At 41.4% G+C, this 21,512-nt stretch overlaps 1 protein-coding gene across 1 annotated transcript in view; it reads left to right on the top strand.

Annotated features, from left to right (window-relative positions):
* The window catches only part of ANKEF1 (ankyrin repeat and EF-hand domain containing 1), a 28,235-nt gene extending 7,062 nt beyond the window's left edge, over window positions 1-21,173 (top strand). Inside the window, exons 4-9 of the mRNA XM_032800153.2 lie at window positions 803-926; window positions 1,850-2,669; window positions 9,329-9,555; window positions 13,230-13,420; window positions 15,952-16,086; window positions 18,021-21,173. Of these exons, the coding sequence (XP_032656044.1) occupies window positions 803-926; window positions 1,850-2,669; window positions 9,329-9,555; window positions 13,230-13,420; window positions 15,952-16,086; window positions 18,021-18,173 (1,650 nt within the window). The 3' untranslated portion in view covers window positions 18,174-21,173. The remainder of the gene's footprint in view (window positions 1-802; window positions 927-1,849; window positions 2,670-9,328; window positions 9,556-13,229; window positions 13,421-15,951; window positions 16,087-18,020) is intronic.
* The last annotated feature ends 339 nt before the right edge of the window (window positions 21,174-21,512 follow it).

Raw genomic sequence — 21,512 nt, 5'->3', positions numbered from 1 at the left:
GTCTATAATATACAACTAAACTATTGTTGTATGTAAAGTAAATAAGGTTTTAAAAATGTTTAAGACGCTTCATTTAAAATTAAATTAAAATGCAGAACCCTCTGGACTGGTGGCCAGGACCCGGGCAGTACGAGTGCCAAGGAAAATTAGCTCACGTGCTGCCTTTGGCACACATGCCATAGGTCACCTACCCCTTCTCTAAAGTTTTACATTGTTTTGTTTTCGAGTGGAATTATGTAACAAAAATCTACATTTGTAAGTTGCACTGTCATGATAAAAAGATTGCACTACTTGTACTTGTATGAGGTGAATTGAAAAATAGTATTTTTATCTTTTTTACAGTTCAAATATTTGTAATAAAAAATATTATAAAGCGAGCACAGTACACTTTGTATTCTGCATTGTTGTTGAAATCAATATATTTGAAAATGTAAAGAAACAAAATAATATAATAAATTGGTATTCTATTATTGTGTAACAGTGCAATTAAAACTATGATTAATCACAATTAATTGTTTAATCAAGTTAATCTGTTTCGAGTTAATTATTTGAGTTAACTGTGATTAGGGTGACCAGATAGCACGTGTGAAAAATTGGGACGGGGGTGGGGGAGGGTGATAGGCCTCTATATAAGAAAAAGCCCTCAAATATCAGGACTGTCCCTATAAAGTCAGGACATCTGGTCACTCTAACTCTGATTAGTGAACAGCCCTAATTTTAATTATTAAAGTTTTTTAAAAAAACAAACAAATCCCAGTCATTTTAGTGCAGAGTTTTTAATGCATTGACTTTGCTTTTCTAGATCCTAAGAATTATTTCAGCTTATAATGGAGATGTGGGGCTCATTGCTATGAATGGGAACACGCCACTTCATTATGCTGCTGCTGGGGGGTTTGCGGATTGCTGCAAATTTATAGGGCAAAGAGGTAAACAAACTGTGTATTTACATAGATCATACAAATCTTTGCTTGTCTTCTGTGCTGAATTCAGGATTTCACTTCTCTATAAATGGTGGATTTGACTTTCCGGAACTGTCACAATTGCACTTGTAATGAGCATTTAATCCACTGACAAATATAGATTGTCAGGAAAATTTTCCTAGCTGTGTGGCTGTGAGCCTGAAGAATAATTCTCAAAGGAGGCAGTGGATGCTCAGTAGATTTGAGTCATTTAAAACTACGCTGGGCTAAGTATTTAGGCATACACAGGTGGGAACAATATTCCGTTAGACTTGGGATGGATTTAATTCTTTCAGAAGTGAGTGCCCACAGCTGCTTTTGAAACTTCTACATTTCATAGGAAAATAATCATTGGGTCACTTAAAGGGACTGATCCAGAGCCTATTGAAATTAACCAAATGACTCCCCTTAATCTCCATATGCATTGGATCTGGCCTCAGAGAAGCTGTGGTCATACTGACTAAAATCAAATTCAGTGACACACCTGGAATTTAACATGATTTCCACATGAACCTGCAAAATCTGTTCATGCTCTGTTCATGAGGTCCAAACATTTTAAATAATGGCACCATACATAGCCAAACTGCAATTCTTGGGTACAGAATGGTGAATTAAAAATAGTATTTCAACCTTAGCTGTGCTCTTCATGGCTTCTTTTATTGGTTTAAGTAAAATCTTTAACACTTTCAGTGTAGTATTTGTGTTTAATAATTATCCCACTCCCTAGTTAAAAAGTGCAATTTAATAGTTCTGTCTAGATCCCAGACAATATAAAATTATAGATCCATGTCAATAATTATCTGCAGCAGTTTGCGGGAAATCTGAATTAAGACTCAGCTAGTTTTATACACCATCTTATTTTTGCAGTAAAATGATTTCTGTATGTTTAGGTTGTGATCCTAAATGGAAGAACCTGCTAACAAAGACCCCAAGAATGACTGCCAAAGAAGGTGGTTTTAAAGCAGCATCAAAGGAACTGCGCAAAATTGAACGACTCCATGCTAAAATCTCCAAACCTGGACCGAAGGAAGACAATCCACGCTGGGCAATGAGGTTGCACGATTGGTCCTTAGAACACCAGACAGCCCTTCGTGAGGCATTTGAGGTGGTGGACAGAGGGGATGGAACAATAAGCAAAGATGACTTTGCATCAATTATTCAGGAGAAGTGTGAGTTTGTGGATGCTGAACTAATACAAACCGTTGCCCAGGCACATGATAAGTCTCGTGCTGGGGGGATTAACATTGAAGAGTTCTTTAAAGGTTCCAAATACTTGCAAAAAGCCTATCTCATTTCATCTTTTGGACCCAAAAAGAAGAAAGGGAAGAAAGGAAAAGGCAAGAAAGGCAAGTTCTCCATTCCAATGCCCATCTGCGTCATACCAGAGAGCTTGTGCCCACGCCGAATAGATGGCGGGACCCCTATGTACATGATTGAGACCTATCAGAATGTGACCGATGGTAACCGCTTTCATCGGGATCACCCCCCTGAACATCCTTTACAGGATGACTCTGTGTGGTACATTGATGAACCGGAGAAGACTTACACCAAGATAAACTATCTTACTAAAGCAGGAGACATTGTGTCACTGAAAAAAGCATTTGAAGAGGGGGTCCCAGTGGATGTTAGAGATGTATATTATAAAACTCCTTTGATGGCTGCATGTGGAAGTGGAAACATGGATGCTGTGAAATATCTTCTAGAGAAGGGGTAAGTTTTTGTGAGTAGGGTTGTTTTTGTTATTTTTGCACAGTGTATATATTTGATAGTCACTTAGACACAAAAGAAAAAAATGAAGATATTTAACTTTATTTTTAAGAATTTGCATAGTGTTTGTCACTGGACAATCAAAGCATTGCAAGCAGTAATGAATTTAGCTTCATAACGCCCATGAGGTAGGGTATTGTTATTATGATCCTTGTTTTTGAAACAGAAGCACTTAAAGGTGATCTTCAAAATTGGCTAAAGCCAAGCTTATGCTCAAATAAATTTGTTAGTCTCTAAGGTGCCACAAGTACTGCTGATCTTTTTGCGGATGCAGGCTAACATGGCTGCTACTCTGAAACATTTTCAGAGTGTTTGTTAATTTAGGGGATCTGAGCATTTGGTCTTTCAGAAGTGCCAGGTACTTACATATCCAGTGGAAGTCAATGGGATCTGCAGGTGCTTAGCACCTCTGAACGTCAGCCTTGGCGTGTCCCAAATTGGGCATTCCGAAAGTGGAGGCACTCAAAATTAGTGGATGCTTTTTTGAAAATGTTGGCCTAAGTGACTGGCCCAAGGTCACACAAGCAGTCTGTAGCAGAATTGTGAATACATCCTGGATCTCCTGATTCATACTGTCCTTAGAGGCAAAGATGTGAATGAAACTGGTGCATAAAAGCATTACTTCTAATCTACAGCCTCAGCAGGTTGACGTGTGCTGAGTAGATCAGGCTTAAGGCTGTAGTCAGACCCTGCTATCTAATATATTCACTGCTTTAAAAGTTCTGCAGCAGATTGTAGTCAGCAGACACACTAGGGAAATCTTAATAATAAAAGGTAGGATTTTTATTTTGAATGATAGTTAATGATTCATTAAAGTAATTTGGAAGATGTTCCCTTAGGCATTTATCTGAATGACTGTAGGGCTATACCAGAGCATGACAGGGTGTCTGTTCGAAGAGGAGAACAGAAGAGCAGTATGTTATGTTATATGCAAAAATTGCTACACACAAGTATGATGGGGTTTTTAAAAAAAATTTTTTTTTTTTTTAAAGACAACAACATTTACATTAGCATTACTCTCTATATGTAGCAATTCCCATTTCCAAGGATGAGCAGTTACTTAAGGTGGACCCGACAGCAAAGACCCCAAAATCGGGACTGCCCCTATAAAATCAGGACATCTAGTCACCCTAAGTTACTTAGAATCTTAGGCTCTGTTGTTAGTGAAGCCTTGCTGAAGTTGGTACGTGCTCCTGTATCTGTCAGCTTCACCAGCAGCTTGCTGATTCAGCAGATCTCGATGTTCATAAAGCCCATGGGCTTGGTTCAGTGCCGAAGTGCTCAGCCAGGTTCGTTGTAGACAAAGCACAGTTCCAGTGCCCCATAGGAGCTACAGGTACACCACTATATGTATGCCTGCGACAATGGTACCAGCTCAATCAGGACACTAGGATCCGGTCCCCTAGGCCAGCAGAAAGGTGCCCCTCCTTTGTCTTCTCCTTTTATACACCAATATAAAGAAGTTCCGTATTACATTCCATATGCTTTTCATTATTTTCTTGTACCTTACACCTGCTAGTTTTAACAAAACATCCTCATCCATTATCCTGTCATTCCCTCAGTATCTTACGAGGGTCTGTCTGTCCCTGAACCATCTCCTGGGAATGTGTTCATGCAATTACATGAGAACTCTGGGTGTTCCTGTACCATCCTCTCAGGCCTGGAATGTACTTACTTGGTGTTAGCTAATACCTGGTGCATTGAAATTTTGCCAAGGAGAGGCTTCCTCTGGTTCACAGTCTTTGGTTCTTACTGTTAGTTTGCGTAGGGCTCCAGTAACGCCTATACTGCCTACAAGCCCCAGTCCTGAAGAGGCTTAAACTCGTGCAGCTTAATGCATTTCAGCACTCCCATTAACACTGATGGGACATTTCTAAAGTTACGGTCATGTTTAAGCCTGTGCATTCTTGGGGTCTAGTGGTTACGCTCATTGGGCCAATTAATCTTTACTGACTTCATCAAACCTCCATTGAGTTCAATGGGGTTACAGTGAGGATAAATTTTGCCCCTTATGTTTAACATTTGGACCTTGTAACATGGTAAAGCACTGTTAATTTGGGGATTTTAAACAGACAAAGCCAGGAAATTCAGAGGTAAAGTGCCATAGTAAATGTCAGCTTTGTACCTTTCAGCAGGCTAGAATTTCAGTACATGGTGAAAATATTGCTATGGGAATCTAACTGGGCTCCTTTTTATAACATGGTCTTTCAACAAACCATATCGAGTGGAATACAAAGTGTTCTGTATGTTCATCTAAGGTTCTAGAAAATGGTGCAGTTTGAACAGAAATCGGCAGTGCATGCTGTGGTTTATTTGCATGGTTTTGCTGGAGCAGGATTATAAATCAGTCTGATTAAAAAAAATACAGCAAGAGACAGTGCTAACATACAAGTCCTGTGTAAAACAATGTTATGCCCGCCCCTGGAATTCTCTGTTCGGATCTCATCAGCTTGTCCCTGAAAGGATAAAATAGAAGCAGAGGGGGTTCAGTGAACAGATGGAGAGAATAATTGCAGGCATGGAAAATATTGCATATGAAGAGAGACTGGAAGGCTTGTGGCTCATTGATGCCTGAAAGGAGATGAATAGGAAATGATAGTGATGTATAAAATAATGAATGGAATGGAGATGATTGAGTACTTCCCCTCCCCCACTTTCTTAGACAAGATCAAGTGTTATCCAAAGACACTGAAAGCCAGCAAATTTAAACCTGGTAAACAAATAACACTCAATTAGCCTGTGGAACTTATTGTCAAGATGTCGCTTAGAGCAAGATTTCAGTGGGATTTTAAAAAAAGATTAGACATTTATATAGATTACAAGAACATCTAGGACTACATTAGTAAAGAATTTAAAAGACGTGTGGATGGAATGCAAACCCTTGTGTTTCAGGGCATAAAGTCACCTTTTGGCCAGAGCGGTTTAGGAAGAAACTTATCCTGAAACATCTTATAACTTTGGGGTTTCTTGCCATCTTCCTGTGAAGCATGCGGTATTGGCTCCTGGACTAATGTTCTAATGGATGCTTCAGTTCAGCATTTTTTTACTCCTTGTAAACCCACGCAGTGGGGCTTCTGAAAGGCAGCAGCCTTGGAGAGGATTGTGGAAGGAGCTTGTGGGTTGTTTGAAAACAGGAGGGAGCATCTTTCTCCCCTTTGATAACTGCGAAGGAACATAGGTGAAGTGAGAAACCAGGAGAAGTGGCTGATCGAGCCCCTCCTGTTCTGAGCTCCACCTGAGGGAGGTGTCCCGCAATCAACTGGGTCCCAGTCCTGCACAGATGGACCCTTGCACGCATACAGGGCCTCATTAACTTCAGCTTGCACACAGGTGTCTGCATCCCTGGATCTAATTGTGTTGGACTGAAGACAGTCCACTGCATTTCTGTTAATTCAGTTCTTTGCATGTAAAATTTCATTTCCAAAAAGTAAAAAATAAATAAATTAGGAATGAGTAAAATAAAAAGCAAATGCAAAAAATATGAATGGGGAAATATTAAAAAAAATGAAATTAACCAGAAGGGAATGTAGAAGGAGGAAGGAAAAGTCTGAATATAAGATGTAGAAAGTGTAGAGGCATTATCAGAATCACTATTCAGGTCACATTTTATGAAGCAGCTATGTCAACAATATTGCAGCAATTTTGATTATTTCTGTTCTGTAGTAAAATAAAATATTGGTATTCTTTCTGCTAGCTTAACTCTTATGCTTTCTCTCAAGTTGCACATTTCACTTCTGTCATGCCATCATTGCTGTACTGCTGTGTAGGATAAACTGGATAAACAATGCTGAAAATACAGTCCCCTGTGCCCTCCTGATTACACCAGTGTGAAGTTTTTAATACCAATCTTGGTTCTTTCTAGCTCTGAATAATTAAAGAAATACTGTAATTTTCTAACCTAAAGCTGTACAGGCATGCAATGTTGGATCATCAGCTTGTATAAATCAGCATAGATGCTCTAGTTTCAGTGGAGCTACGCTAATTTATGCCAGAGGTCTGGCAATTTATAATCAGAGAGATGCTGTTTAGTGTTAAAAGCAAACATGAGTATTATTTGATCCTACAATACACAGCCGTTAACATACTGTGAACTCTGGGTAGTAAACTCTGGGTAGTAAACTACTTAGCCACAACCCTTTTAGGATGTAACTAGTTCAAAATAAAATCGGGGGCACTGACTTTAAAAAAAAAAACAGTTGAGAAAAATCTAAAGAAAATCAAAGGAAGCGATCTGATAATCGAATGAGCTTCCTTTTCATGTCTCCCTTCACTGTCATCCCTATTTGGAGTCCATAGGCTGTAATTCTTTGAGTGTGGAAGAATATTCAACAGATGAAAATGTTAAATTGGGAGGGGAACTGAAATAGTACCTTGAAGGGTTTCTGCCTCACATCTATTGTGGCCTGTCCCTTGGGCCTTGTCTTCACTGCATCAGTTAGCTCAAGTTAACCTAGCCCCAGTGAACACAGCCACACTGCAAAACAACACTGCAGTTACACAGTGTGGTTGAATTATCTGGTGATGAGTTACTGTAAGTCACTGCATCCTAGGGTTTAAAGCACCATTTAACTTGATCAGGACATTTTTGTGAGTGGATGGGAGTTGAGGAAAGAGTAACCCTTGGATGATCACGTGAGCTAACTGTGTTGTGAAGACATGCCCTTAGACCTGCTTCATTTTAGGCCCTGATCCAGCTTCTTTTGGAATTGAATGGAAATTTTACCTTGGGCTTCAGTGGAAGTAAGATCTGTGTTTAACCCATACTCCCTCTCTCCCTCCCTCATCCCCTCACAGACTTCTTACTTCTCCTACCCACAGCTCAAGTGCCTGTTCTACCTCTCCAGGTACATCTACACTTGGAGCTGGGGGTGTGATTTCCAGATTGCAGGGACATGCGCTAGTGAGCATGCTTAAAAATAGGGTGTCACCATGGCAGCGCAAGCGGTGAGAGGGGCTGGCTGTCCCAAGTACATACCTAAGGTCTCAGCTGGGTATGTACTTCGGGGGCCAGCACCTTGTGCCAGTCATGCTACTGTGCCTACATTCTGTTTTTTTAACATGCTCACTTGATCAGAGCTAGCACAAGTATGTCTCCTCAAGCTGGGAATCCCACCCCCACTGCAAGTGCCGATCTCATCTCCTTTTCCTCTTCCATTAGGGGCAAGATCTCGGCTTGCCCTGTATGCCCGTACAGGAGTGTGAAGTGCCTGCTCAGTATCCTGAACGCTGTAGAGAGCGCAGCCTTTGTAGGGCTACTACGACCCTTCCTGTGTACAGGGAGGCAGGCCCCTGAGGGACATGAAGAGGCTGTGGCTCTGCTCCCCATAATGAGCCAACACAGCTGAGTCAACTCACATGAGAAAAGTAAACTCTTAGTCTAGCTCAGTGGCAGATTCCTTTCCCCTGAATCATTGCTTCTGAAGCAGCAGAGCACCATGCAGTCCCTTAACTCAGGGCAGATTTTAAAGTGACAGTCAACTTGAATTGTTCTGGTAAAAAGAATCTAAGAATGCTGATCTTCTGTTAAAGGATGTAAAACACAGCCATAAGGGTTAGAAGTGGTAGTCCAGGTGGTCCAAATGGTAGCCAAAGGTAGCAGCACAATAAAAGCGACATGTTTGATTAGTGACGTGAATCATTGACAACCCTGTTGTTCCCCTCCTTATGGAAGCATTCTCGCAGTAATGTGAGCAGGCACCGTACAGCTCTTCCGAAATGGGAATCATAGGACTCTAAGGGAGCTCGAGAGGTCGCCTCGTCCAATCCCCTACGCTTATGGCAGGGCTAAGCATTATCTAGACCATCCCTGACACGTGTTTGTGTAATCTGCTCTTAAAAATCTCCAATGATGTAGATTCCACAACCTCCTTAGGCAATTTATCCCAGTACTTAACCACCCTGGTAGTTAGGATGCTTTTCCTAGTGTCCAACCTAAACCTCCCTTGCTGCAATTTAAGCCCATTGCTTCTTGTCCTATCCTCAGACGTTAAGAAGAACACTTTTTCTCCCTCCTCCTTGTAGCAACCTTTTACGTGCTTGAAAACTGTTATCATGTCCCCTCTCGGTCTTCTCTTTTCCAGACTAAATAAACCCAGTTTCTTTCAATCTTCCCTCATAGGTCATGTTTTCTAGACCTTTAATCAAGATGGTCAGGGATGTAACCCCATGCTCTGGCTGTCCCTAGAGGTGAAATGGTTTGAATCTGGGAGTAGATGACAGGGGATGGATCACTTGATAATTGCCCTAGTCTGTTCATTCCCTCTGAAGCAGTGGTTATCAAATTTTTGTACTGGTGACCCTTTTCACATAGCAAGCCTCTGAGTGCGAACCCTCTTATAAGCAAAAAACACTTTTTAAATATATTTGACACCTTTATAAATGATGGAGGCAAAGTGAGGCTTGAGGTGGAGGCTGAAATCTTGTGACCCCCCCATGTAATAACCTCATGACCCCCTAAGGGGTCTTGACCCCCCAGTCTGAGAACCCATGCTCTGAAGTATCTGGTACTATTGACTGTCAGAAGACAGGACACTGGGCTAGATGGACCATTGGTCTGACTCAGTATGCCCATTCATATGTTCTTATGTTTTATTTATTTACAGGGCTGATGTAAATGCAACTGACAATTTCAAGTGGACTCCTCTGCACCATGCCTGCCATGCAGGTCAACAAGACATTGCTGAACTGCTTGTGAAGTCTGGAGCAGCGATCGATGCAGTTACAATCAACAGTGCCACCCCACTGATGAGAGCTATTGAGAGCTGTAGACTGGACTCAGTGCAATATTTAATTGATTCTGGTGCAAAAGTCCAGATGGAAAACAGAAAAGGTAAATACTCACATTATTTGTGGTCACTTTCGATTAAAACGGCAGTAGAGGGTTTGGGGTTTTTCTCAGTTACGCATAAGCTTTGTTGAGACAGTGGACCGTATTGTAAAAGAAATAAAATGAAGTGGTATGTTCTTTGAGGAGCCGACTGTACTAGATTTCTGGTTGTTGTTAGCATGGTGCGCTGGGGATACAGTTAAAGTTGTCTTGAGTAAATTTAGCAGCCATGTTCCTATTTCCCAGTGTTTAGGGTTTTCGTTTTTACTATGTGGAACCCACATTTTGAGAACATTGAGAACAGCAATACTGGGTCAGACCAGTTGTCCATCTAGCCCAGTATCCTATCTCTGATAATGGCCAATGTCAGATGCAGGAGCTCGGGGTTCTGTCCCTGAGCATCTTGCCTAATAGCCATGCCTATTCTCCATGACTTCTTTCATTCTTTTTTGAACCCCACTATACTTTTGGCCTTCACAACATCTCCTGGCAACGAGTACCATAGATTGACTGTGTCTTATGCATGCATTTGTTTTAAACCTGCTGCCTATTAATGTCACTGGCTGAATTTCATTCTTATGTTACATGAAGGGGTAAATAGAACTTCCCTATTCACTTTCTCCAGACGAATTGTGATTTTATAGACCTCTATCATATCACTTAATCATCTCTTTTCTAAACTGAACAGTCCCAGTTTTTTTAATCTCTCCTTTATGGAAAATGTTCCATGCCCCTAATCATTTTTGTTGTCTTTCTCTGCACCTTTTCTGATTCTAATGTACCTTTTTGGAGATGAGGTAACCAGAACTGCATGCAGTATTCAAGGTGTGGGCATACCATGGATTTATATTGTGGCATTGTGATACTTCCTATTCAGGATTTGTGTCGTTTTGTGCTTTTTGAAAAAAGTGAATCTCAAGAGTTTGGGGTTTTTTTTTGTTTTGATTTATTCTTTATGTGAAGATTCAAACTTAACTCTAGATTAACAAAGTTTTTTGCAATGAAATAGAGGGTAATTGAAAACAACTCTGCTAGGACTGTAGTGGCTCCATGGTTTGCAAATCATTATTAGTGAGTACAATAATGAGGGAATGCTAGTTATGTAAAGCAAAATTGTAAAGGTTTTAATTGTGACCACCTGTAATGGCCATTGTGTTTTTACTTTGAATTCTTGTGTGGCACTTGTTTGATGTGCTTCTTCCTGTTTAGCAGTTGGATAGATATTATTCTGCTTTAGCAAAAGTGACAACAAAAATTATCTGGATTTATACAGAAGTTATTACCTTCTAGCAGCAGTAGAGACAGGGATCTAGTGCAGCTCTGTTAGTTTACTTGGTTTTCACGTGATGTAGTGGGAAAGTCTCATTAACTTCACTCTGCAGAGGTACCCAATAGCTATCATGCATCAGAAATTACTCCCAGTAACATAAACTTTATTAAATTAAAAATATATTGGCTGGGTGTTTTGGCCATCTGCTGGTATGAGGATCCAACTTATTGATGCAGTCTTGTCCCCATTGACCTCAGCTGGTAGGGTGACCAGATGTCCCGATTTTATAGGGACAGTTCCGATTTTTGGATGTATATAGGCTCCTATTACCCCTCACCCCGTCCCGATTTTTCACACTTGCTATCTGGTCACTCTATCAGCTGGCAAACTCCAGGGAAGGAATTCTCTACCTATACTTCGGCCCCTATGCACTCTTATGTCACCATGCAATAGCCAGAAAAGGGCTACAGGACAATTCTTCTGGTGAAGGCCAGTAGCTCTAAGTAGTCCCCTTAGAAGTCTTGGCATAGAAGATGTGCTGGGGCAAGAAGGGAGACTTCACAGCTCATTCCTTGAAAGGGATTCTGTCCAACTTCAGATTGCAGGCTGCTGTAGTTAGAGCAGCCCTGGAGGCCACTCTACGTTGTGCTGAAGGCTGCGTTACCTGCCAACCAGACCAAAATGCCAATACCACAAAGGTGGCTCAAAGTCCTCTTTAATTCATGCTGTTTAAGTAATAGTAAGGGGACAAGTTTGTTCTGAATAAAAGAGGAAAAACACGATCCAAGTGTAAACGTCACTGTGGGCCAGATTTTCAAAATAGCCAAGCATCTGATGCCTAAATAAGTAGTTGGATTTTCAAAAGAGCATTCAAACTGCTGGGTGCTGAGCAATCTGGAAATCTGGCCCTTATTTAGGTCTGCAGCTGGAAGCTGAGCCCTTTTCAAAATCTGACTCTGTATATGCATCTTCTGCTTTGTTCTAATCACACTCTGTGGACAAACAGTTTTAAAAGTAGTGGGGAAAAACTTCTCATACTAGCCCTTTCTAATTGTTAAACAAACTTAAAACCATTCCCTTCATGAGCTATAGTGCATATTTAGGGTTTGTTTGGTTTTAACTATTGTGAAACGTTTTAGTACTTTCTGTAAGGTACGATTATGTGATATGTCAAAATTGTTGGCTAGTCTGGCTTTATTCCTGGGTTGAGGCGCACAGCAGCTGTTCAACCAAAACAATGATTATATGGGAGTTCTGTGATCGATGGAGCTGGCATCATTTACAATGAAAACTTTTATTTCTGTTACTGAAAATTTTAATCTTGTAGTTTTGGGTTTTTTTTTTTAAGATATGGGAGCATCCAAAAAGGGATAAAATGCTTGATCCAGAGTGCCCTCAGTAGAGCTGATTTGGGAAACATAGCTTGTTGAAAAACAGTTTTGTCAAAAGTGAAACTTTTTGTCAGAAAGGGTTGGTTTCGCAGAAGCTTGCATGAGAAGGTTTCTCAGGTCAATGGGGCACTATTTGGTCAAAGGGTGTGTGTTCCCCCTCTTAACCCCTTCCCCCCAAATAGGTTGGTGTTAGAGTACTCACTTGGGATGGATCTGAAGTCACTGTCTTTCTCAGATTCCGGTGGAGGGTCCTAGCTACAAGAGTATAAGGTGTTCTTGGATGTGGGGAGGGGTGTGTGTCTGTTTTTTTTTTAAAAAAAGGAACAAATTCTAAAGATTTCAGTCCCCCCCCAGTGTTAAACTGGAATTTTTTTTTTCAAATCCTAGAAATTTTTGTGGGCTCCCAAAACCATTCCCTATCCAATTCTAGGCCAGAGCCTTGTAATTCCCACTGAGTTCACTGGGAACTGCAGGTGCTCAGCTCCGCTGAGTCTTGCCACAGAGGAATAACTTCTAAAATGATGGTGTTCCATCTGGGGCCTTAAAAAAGGTGGAGATCTACTCTAGCCTGGTTTAAAGCCCTGGCCCTACAATATGCTGACTGCTTCCTGGGAGGTGTTGAGTGCCTCCAAGTAAAGTCCGCATCTTGCTGAATTCGCTTCTATGGGAGTTCAAATATAAACAACAAATCAAAAACTATTACAAGCAAAATAACCAACCAAATAATACATGTGACACACAGTTTAGGGGCTTGATCCTAAAAACCCTTAGTCACATAAATAGTGCCTTTAGTACTCCTTCCTGCAAGTATTCCCATTGATGTCAGCAAGACAGCTAGCATGAGTGAGCACAATTTATGTGTTTCATGGTTAGCAGGCTTGATCTCTCATTGAGTTCAGTGAATTCCAGTGTAATTATGCAGTTATGGTGATCAGTGCCACCGTTTATTTTTATGGCTACTGACAGCGATTCTTATCATGAACTTCGTTTGCTTTTTGTTTTCTTTTTTTTAAAAGGCCAAAATACTTTGGACATTGCAAAGGCGTACGCTGACTTTAGACTAATTGACCTGCTTCAAGAAAAACTGGACCGTTTGCCAAAACCACCAGAAACCAAAGCAGATAAAGGGAAGAAAGTGAAGAAAGCTGGCAAGCCTAAATCAGCCGCGAAGCCCACGCGGGGGGAGGCTGAAACTGCAAAAGAGGAGGTATGATAGATAGCCTGGGGTAATGAAATACAGCCCAGGAGGCGATTTGATTTGCCAACTAGTTACTCAAATGCTCATTTTCTTCATTTATTTTCCAGACTAAAGCTATAAAGATGCTCTACAAAATACTTACACAAACTGCGCTAGCACTGTAACCGGTGAATGTGAGAAAGGATTAAGGATTGGGTATCTGGGATTGAACCCCGATCTCCTAACTCAGGCTTCCTTGTATGACCTTGGGCAGATCCCCCTCTGAAAAACGGCTTGTCTGTTTAGACTGTAAACTCTTTGAGGGCAGGGACAGTGCCCATCGCATAGGCCTCTATGTGCTATTTTCATATTAACAAAAGCCCATGTGGCTTGCCCCCAGACAAATGGTATAAGGAGCATTTCAGTTCCATGGTAACTTGAGCTTGCTTTTCTGTTTCTCTGGTCCCTGAACCCCTGTTTAGCAGCACTCTCCTCACAGTTACTAGTGCCCCGTAAGGTACTGCTGTCGCACCCACTACCTACTGGCGTCATGTAAGTCACTTTTTGCCAACATGACTCCATTTTGTAAAAAGTTTTGCAATACCCTTATTTAGCATCCTGGAAGATTCAGCATGAGATAAGGTTATTAGAGATCAGACTTTATAAAATGCAATCTTGGTGGTGGTTCAGGCTGGATTGGGTTGGAATTTAGTTCTTCGTAAAGTCTGCATGCTTCTGAGCAGACCCGTGGTGAGAGGGATGATACCCTGAGAGTGTGTGCTGGAGGTCTGTACCAAGCGGACGTAGTGATTGAGGGGCAGTCTGGATGCCACAGATCTGGAGAATGTTACAGAAGAAGAGCTCAATTGTCAGTGTTTAGCTGCAGCTCTTTAGTGCAACCCCTCTGCCCCGGCAGGAGCTGTGGGAAGCATTCTGCCTAATCTTCAGATTAGAACAGGAATAGCTACAGTTTGCTTCAGGGCCAGGGTAAAGAATTCAGAGGGAGCAAGAGCCTGGCAGCATGGGCCAGGAGAGTGGAGAACATTACAGATAGAAGAACTCAGACACAGGGTTTATTAATTAGTTGTATTACTGTGTACCTAGTAGCCCTGCTTATGGACCAGGACCCATTATGCGAGGCGTTGTACAGACACCGAACAAAAAGACGGTTCCTGTCCCAAAGAGCTTTCAATCTAAGTATGTTAGGTGTCTTTCCAAAGGTCACACAGGAAGTCTGTGTCAGAGCCATGAACAGAACCCAGATCATCAGAGTCAGACCTTTACCCACAACTTCAACCTTCCTTTCTGCTAAGCCGCACAGTCAGTACCCAGAACCCTGTGGTGCTTGCGTGGCCTTGGCTGTGTCAATAGATTTGACCACTGAAAATGTGCAAGGAACATATTCGCTATCCAAGTTGTGGGCATCAAAATGTATTATTGTAGCACTTGAGCCTCACCAAGAGTATTTACTTCGTTTAAAGTCTGGACTTTGCAATATGTGGTTTCTGAATGACACTCGCCTGCTGCTTTGAACTCGTGTAGTACTCATTCATCAGCTAAAACTGTGGATTGGGTAATTATCTTAGTGCAGGATAGCCCACTGTCCTGCCTGGTGTGTGATATTCCAGGAATTGTGTGTTCTGTGGTACCTAAATACAAAGTAGAGAAATGTCCTTTTCCCTCATATAATCTTTACTGTCATCATGATTGTGATATGTTAAAAGGAGACCTGACCCAAAGCCCTTGAAGTCTACAGGAAGACTTCCATTGAGTTAAGTGGGCTTTGGATAAAGCCCCTTGACTTTTTTTTCCAGTAGTGAGTCTGCAGTTATTACATATTCTGCCTCTTCAGATGTTGAGCTATTTGAGTCATATTTTTCAAACCCTGCCTCTGTTCTGAGTGTTCTTTTCCCTGGGGTGTTCTCTGCACCTCAGCCAGAGCCTTGAGTCCCTGATCTTTGCCCCACAATAAACATTCAAACACCAGCGTTAGCAACTTCATCATAGTTCAGGCATTTTCAGTCATGACTTTCTTCTGAGTTTATCAGCGTTGCTTCTTAATCAGCCCCAGGGGATGTTAGTTAGAGATGTAATGCAGTTATTCCCTCTGGGACTGCAAGTGCTTTCCTTACAGCAGTCCTGCCCTTGACAGCCTAGGGAGAATGTGACTGAGACTAGAAGTCAAACTCTGGTTAACCCCCCTGGTGTAGATGTCCTACTGGCTTTTTCTTTGCAGGCTTGCTAGTTAATACTTGTGATACATGGAAAAAGCATCAAGCTTTCTAAACTTGTCAACCAATTTTTGCAAATGTTAATGTTTCATCTGTAAATTCCCAAGAACTGCATCCACCCGCCTGATTCTTAAAATGCTTCCCTCGTTTTTATTTCCAATATAAATGCTTACACATTTTTTTTAAAAAGGGTCAATAATAAAAATCCTTTCTAGAATGGATACACGCACACATCGATCTGGCTGGCTGGTAAAAGCAATATCCTACAACAACTAGTATGAACAGTGTTTGAAAGGGTGATGTATTTGTCTTCTGCTTAAACTTTTGCAGCCACCTCCACCAATCATAGAAAAATCTATTTTTGAAGAAAAGAAAGAATCCCATAAGGACAATGTTATTCATCTGAATTCTTTAATAACCAGTGGAGCTACTAAGAAAGTTGATATCACATTCACACCCAGAAAAGTAAGTATATTAGCAGAGCCTCATACTGCTGCATTTTGACACTGAAATGAATATGACAATAGGCCTGTATTTTCTGCTGGTGTAAATATCTACAGCTTGATTGAAGTCAAAGTCAATTCAGTGGAGCTGAACCCATTAACACCAGCACAGAATCTGGCCCACTATATTCAGAAATCTCAAAAATATACAACTTTTATTTGCATGATTTGGAAACATGGCTTTCGTAACTAGTGTCACTTTGCTTGCTCTGCTTAAGAGAAATCATTTTGTTCTGACTCTAGAAGCTAATAGCCTTCAGTATTTTAATTACAGATCAATTGATCAAAGAGCAACAACCTTGTAAAAATTCAGGTGGTTTCTCTCTAAGAAAGATGCTTTCCAATGTTGACAATGAAGTTGTATAAGGGTGTAGGAATGATCCTAGTGTACCGGGGTTAACTCCAGATCAGCTTTCTTCACCTCTTCTACAGCTATTAAGGGGAAGGGCTATAAGAATGGCTGCTTTTGGAGACAGAGGGGAGAGTACCTTAAGAAGAAAGGGCTGTCATTTGTCTGGCTTAAATCCATTCTAGGGAGTCTTTCTACTTACTTCTCAATTATGTTATTATTTTATTTGACTTTCCTGTTGTAAACAATAATCTTTGAAGAAAAGACCTTGCTGAAGACAACTGACTTTTTTTCCCTAGTCATTCTCCTCTCCTTCATAAATTAAAGAAATTACAATTAGCCTGTGGAACTCATTGCCACATGATATCACTGAGGTCAACATTGTAACAGGATTCAAAAAGGGATTAGACATTTAATGTGGATCCATAGTTACAACTGTAATTATATTAAATGTATGTTAAAAATAAGTACCACTTTTAAAGGCTGTAAACCCTCATGCTTCAAGCATAAGCTGACTTCTAACTGATGGGGCTTAGGGGGAAACTTTCCCTTTGGGCAAGTTATCCCATGACTGCACCTTCCTCTGAAGTAGCTGGTGCTGGCCACTGTTGATGACAAGATACTGGGCTAGATGGGTCACTGTTCAGATCTAGAATGGCAATCCCTGTGTTACGTAACAATTAACAGGTGATATGCACACCAGGACCCCTGTTGATCCATCAGTTGCAGGTGAAATCTGTGGGAGCTGCACATGCAAACTGACAGAACAGTCAGGCCCCAGTCCTTTTTCAAAGCATGTTTGTAAACATTTGTCCTCACTTACAATGCTCCATTTGCAATAAAGGTCTATGGCCTCCTCTTTCACACAAAGCTGCAGATTTTGCTGCCATCACTGACTATTCAGCAGGAGTGCTGGACACCCATTTTTTTCTATATCAAATATTCATTGTCAAGCGACAATAGTGAAGAGCCTGTGGCATATGCTTTCCGGCAGCTATTGAAGACATTTGGAAATTACATTGGGGAACTCTCTGTCACTATGACGTCTTTCAGCTGGGAAAGCTATTTGGTTGTGCCAGGTATGGAAGCAGGAAGCAATGCTGGATGTGCCCTCCGATGCCCACGAATATTTTACTGAATGAGGAAGAGATTTTGTAACTATACAGACTATTTTTAGGGTGGGATTTTTTAAAGTGTCTAAGGGACACGATAGGATTTTCCAAAGCTTATAAGTGAATTAGTTTTCCAGTTCCCATTGGGAGTCAATGAAAGTTAGGTGTCTAACTTCCTTAGGTGTTTTAAAAAATCCATCCTTAATTGGCTGGAAATAATGTTATATCAGGGAGAATGTCAGGATTCAAATCACTAATCTCCCAGCTGATAAAGCAAATATTCAACTAAATAACCAATTGTGTGTCTGTCTGATATTATTTCTAATTTAAAAAAAAAACTATATAAAAATGTTAAGACAATTGCATAAGCATTATTAGTTAATTAGAACATACTAGCGCTTAATTATTACAATTCTATTTACCTTTGTTTTCCAGACTTGGAGCCCGGAAGCGACAACAGCCAGTCTAATAAGAAAGCGGGAATTACATCGTGAGCGCTTTACTTATGAGTTGGATTTTGAAGACTTCATGATGCCATTTAAGAAGAATTTCATGGGAAAAGCCCGTGCGTTAGAAATGGTGTCTTAAATTAATTCATGCTGTTCTTTGCATCGAAGTTCAGAAAGGGCTTAAAAGCAGAGGCTCCTTTTTTGAAGACTAAATCATGTTACCCTTATTTAATGCCCCTCAATTATGATAAAATTGTAGCAAAACTTTTTTTTTCTTTGTATAACTATGTAGTTTCCCTGTAGTTAAGAACTTAATCTTATAAGAGGCTGAGCCGCACCAAGATTCTAGAATCCTCAAAGGATCAGGTCCTGATTTACCAGGGTATGCAGACTCTAGTTCCATAAAACGATGCATCTTTTTTAATTTATAAACATAGGCACTGTTGGCTACAGCTTTATGCTGCCATATACTTGGACACAGGGCAAGACTCATCTAAGGGCAAGTAGGTTTGTATTTATCTTTCTCTTATTAGGATATTTTTTTAAAAAAAGAACAGTGTAAATTGCAAGCAGGATAAGTCCTCTATTGGGATGTCCTTAGCCAGTGCTATGGGACAGTCAGGAGGAAAGCATCATCCTCCAGAGAGGTAGATGGCATCATTCCTATTAGTTAAAAACTGAAAATAGATGAGTAATGAGTAGTTCTGGTGTTAATTGCTGAACTGATATTTTCATATCCCATCACTCACACTTGCAAAATGGACAAATGCAGGGATTTGCTCAGTATTGCATTACTCAAGTTCTGAGCCAGTGCACCATACATGAGGCTCAAGCCACTGGTATATTTTCAACAAACTTGCCAGAAGCTGGGACTGGATGATGGGGGATAGATCCCTTGAAATTGCCCTTTTCTGTTCATTCCCTCTGGAACATATGGCACTGGCCACTATTGGAAGACAGGGTACTGGGCTAGATGGACCATTGGTCTGACCCAGTATGGCCACTCTTATTTTCTTTCAAAAATAATCACAGTAGTGGGAGTGTTTAGTCTGCAGAAGAGAAGAATGAGGGGAGATTTGATAGCTGCTGTCAACTACCTGAAAGGGGGTTCCAGAGAGGATGGAACTCGGCTGTTCTCAGTGGTAGCAGATGGCAGAACAAGGAGAAATGGTCTCAAGTTGCAGTGGGGGAGGTTTAGGTTGGATATTAGGAAAAACTTTTTCACTAGGAGGGTGGTGAAGCACTGGAATGGGTTACCTATGGAGGTGGTGGATTCTCCTTCCTTAGAGGTTTTTAAGGTCAGGCTTGACAAAGCCCTGGCTGGGATGATTTAGTTGGGAATTGGTCCTACTTTGAGCAGGGGGTTGGACTAGATGACCTCTTGAGGTCCCTTCCAACCCTGATAGTCTATGATTCTATGTAGTTTTGCTCTCATGGGGCTTGATACAAGACCTTTTGAACTCAATGGCTGTTCTATACTCAAGGAAAGAAGGCCAGTGAATATTGTCCCTACCTTAGAAATAGGCCTTAGGAGTGATCTTGTGAATTATAGACTGGGGGGCCTTGTTTTGGCACCAGGAAAACTGGTTGAAAACATATTTAAAAAGAGAATTATAAGACATCTCGTTTGTTTGACGATGAAAACACCCAACGTGATTTCTAGATCTAGTTTTTTCAGTTTACAAGGGTGAAAATATTTGGTTTTTTTTCTGTCAGTCGTGCCAACTCTGCATGGAATCTGAGAGTCAAGCTGGGTTCTTTCCTTCGTGTGCATCATCCCCAGTAATAAAGATTCTGCAGATCAAATTCTGCCCTCAGTGACAACTGTGCAGCCACATTGTCCTTAATAGATGTGCACAGGCACTGCTGAGGCTAGCATGGACTTCAGTGGGAGCTTTGCCTGAGTAAAGGCTGCAGGATTGAGACCTTAATAGTCGTGGTACTGTACAATTCTCTACCCATGCCTCTTACTGGCCCAGTTACCCATATGAGCCCAATGCTTTTCACTCTAGTTGCATGTAGGACGATAGACGTACTATTCACTGGTATGGAGACAGAAACTAGAAGCAAATGACTTAGGCAGCATTTGTTATGAAAATAATTCTTAATGAGCTATGTGTTTGACATTTGAAAATGTTGGGGCCAAGTTCCCAGCTAGTATAAATGCACATAGTTCCATTGACTTTACATCAACAGAGCTCTTGTGCTTCCTTTCTTTTGAAGATGAACACACCCAGTGCAATATTACGTGCAATTTAAAATGACCTTATTTAACGTATAATTATTTAGAATAGAATTGGCATCGTAGCCCTGATGAAAATTCTTAGGGCAAGATGCTTAGCGTGGAAGAATGTTCCAATACTGCTGGTGTTGTAGTTCGTATATTTCAGAGTAATGGAGGCGTTTCAAGGGAAATAGGGTGTCCTGCGTGGACATAAATTGTTTGGGGATTCTCAATATATGGGCATGGTGTCTTTGACCATCAGTGTGAAACTTCTGTTTGTACCCAGATAGTTCAAAATAATAAAATAATTTCATTAAAACTGGTCAGAGAGAACCATGCAAAGGAGGATGAGGTGGCAGACAACAAAAGATCAAGAATAAAGCTGTATCTGTACATACAGAAAAAGCATAAGGATTGATTTGATAAATCATATACACCAGAATAAAGCAGACTTCACGGATAGAAATGCGGGGGGGAGGGGAAAAATTCATAAGTCATTTATTTCAGAAGGTAAACAACCATGTTCAGGACACGAGTGTATCATGGGAATTAGCTAGGAGAGTTTTCTCAACCATTAATGTCAGCTACTCATTAATATCATAATAAATAGCCTACCCTTAGGTAATCACTGCTATGATTAACTAAGGGCAATGTCTTCTTTGGCTTACTCAGATGAGTGGCCCGACCAGAAGGGAGAAGGATTTTGTTTGGATACAGTAGAAGAGTTTAACCTAACCAGTGTACAATGCTATTTCTCCCATTGTTTTGGGTTGTGCAGCGTGCGGCTTGATTGTGACTGCCCTTCAAAAGGATGTGTGAGGAAGCTGCATGCAAAAAGCCTCTCCTGTGCATAGTGGCAGCCCCTGTGCACAGGGCCGGTGCAAGGAAGTTTCATACCCTAGGCGAAACTTCACCTTGCGCCCCCCCAGCCCTGCAGCAGCTCCCCTCTGCCCCAAGGCTGGCGGCAGTGGCGCGCTGATCCAGGGGAATCCCTGGGCTGCTGGTGGCAGCTCAGACTCCCTCTCCCTACCAGCTGCAGCGGCCGCTCAAACACTTCAAAAAAAAAATTGGAGGGCGCCGCTTTTTGGCGCCCTCAAATCCTGACGCCTGAGGCAACCGCCTAGTCCTCCTAAATGGTAGCATCGGCCCTGGACCCAGGGGAACCCCTGGGCTGGCGGCACACTGACCCAGGGGAATCCCTGGGCTGCCGGCTGCTGGTGGTGGTGCGCTGACCCAGGGAAACCCCTGGGCTGC

The sequence above is a fragment of the Chelonoidis abingdonii genome, chromosome 3 (assembly GCF_003597395.2).
Source record: "Chelonoidis abingdonii isolate Lonesome George chromosome 3, CheloAbing_2.0, whole genome shotgun sequence".
Taxonomy (NCBI): Eukaryota; Metazoa; Chordata; order Testudines; family Testudinidae; genus Chelonoidis; species Chelonoidis abingdonii.
This window is presented reverse-complemented; position numbering and strand designations above follow the sequence as displayed.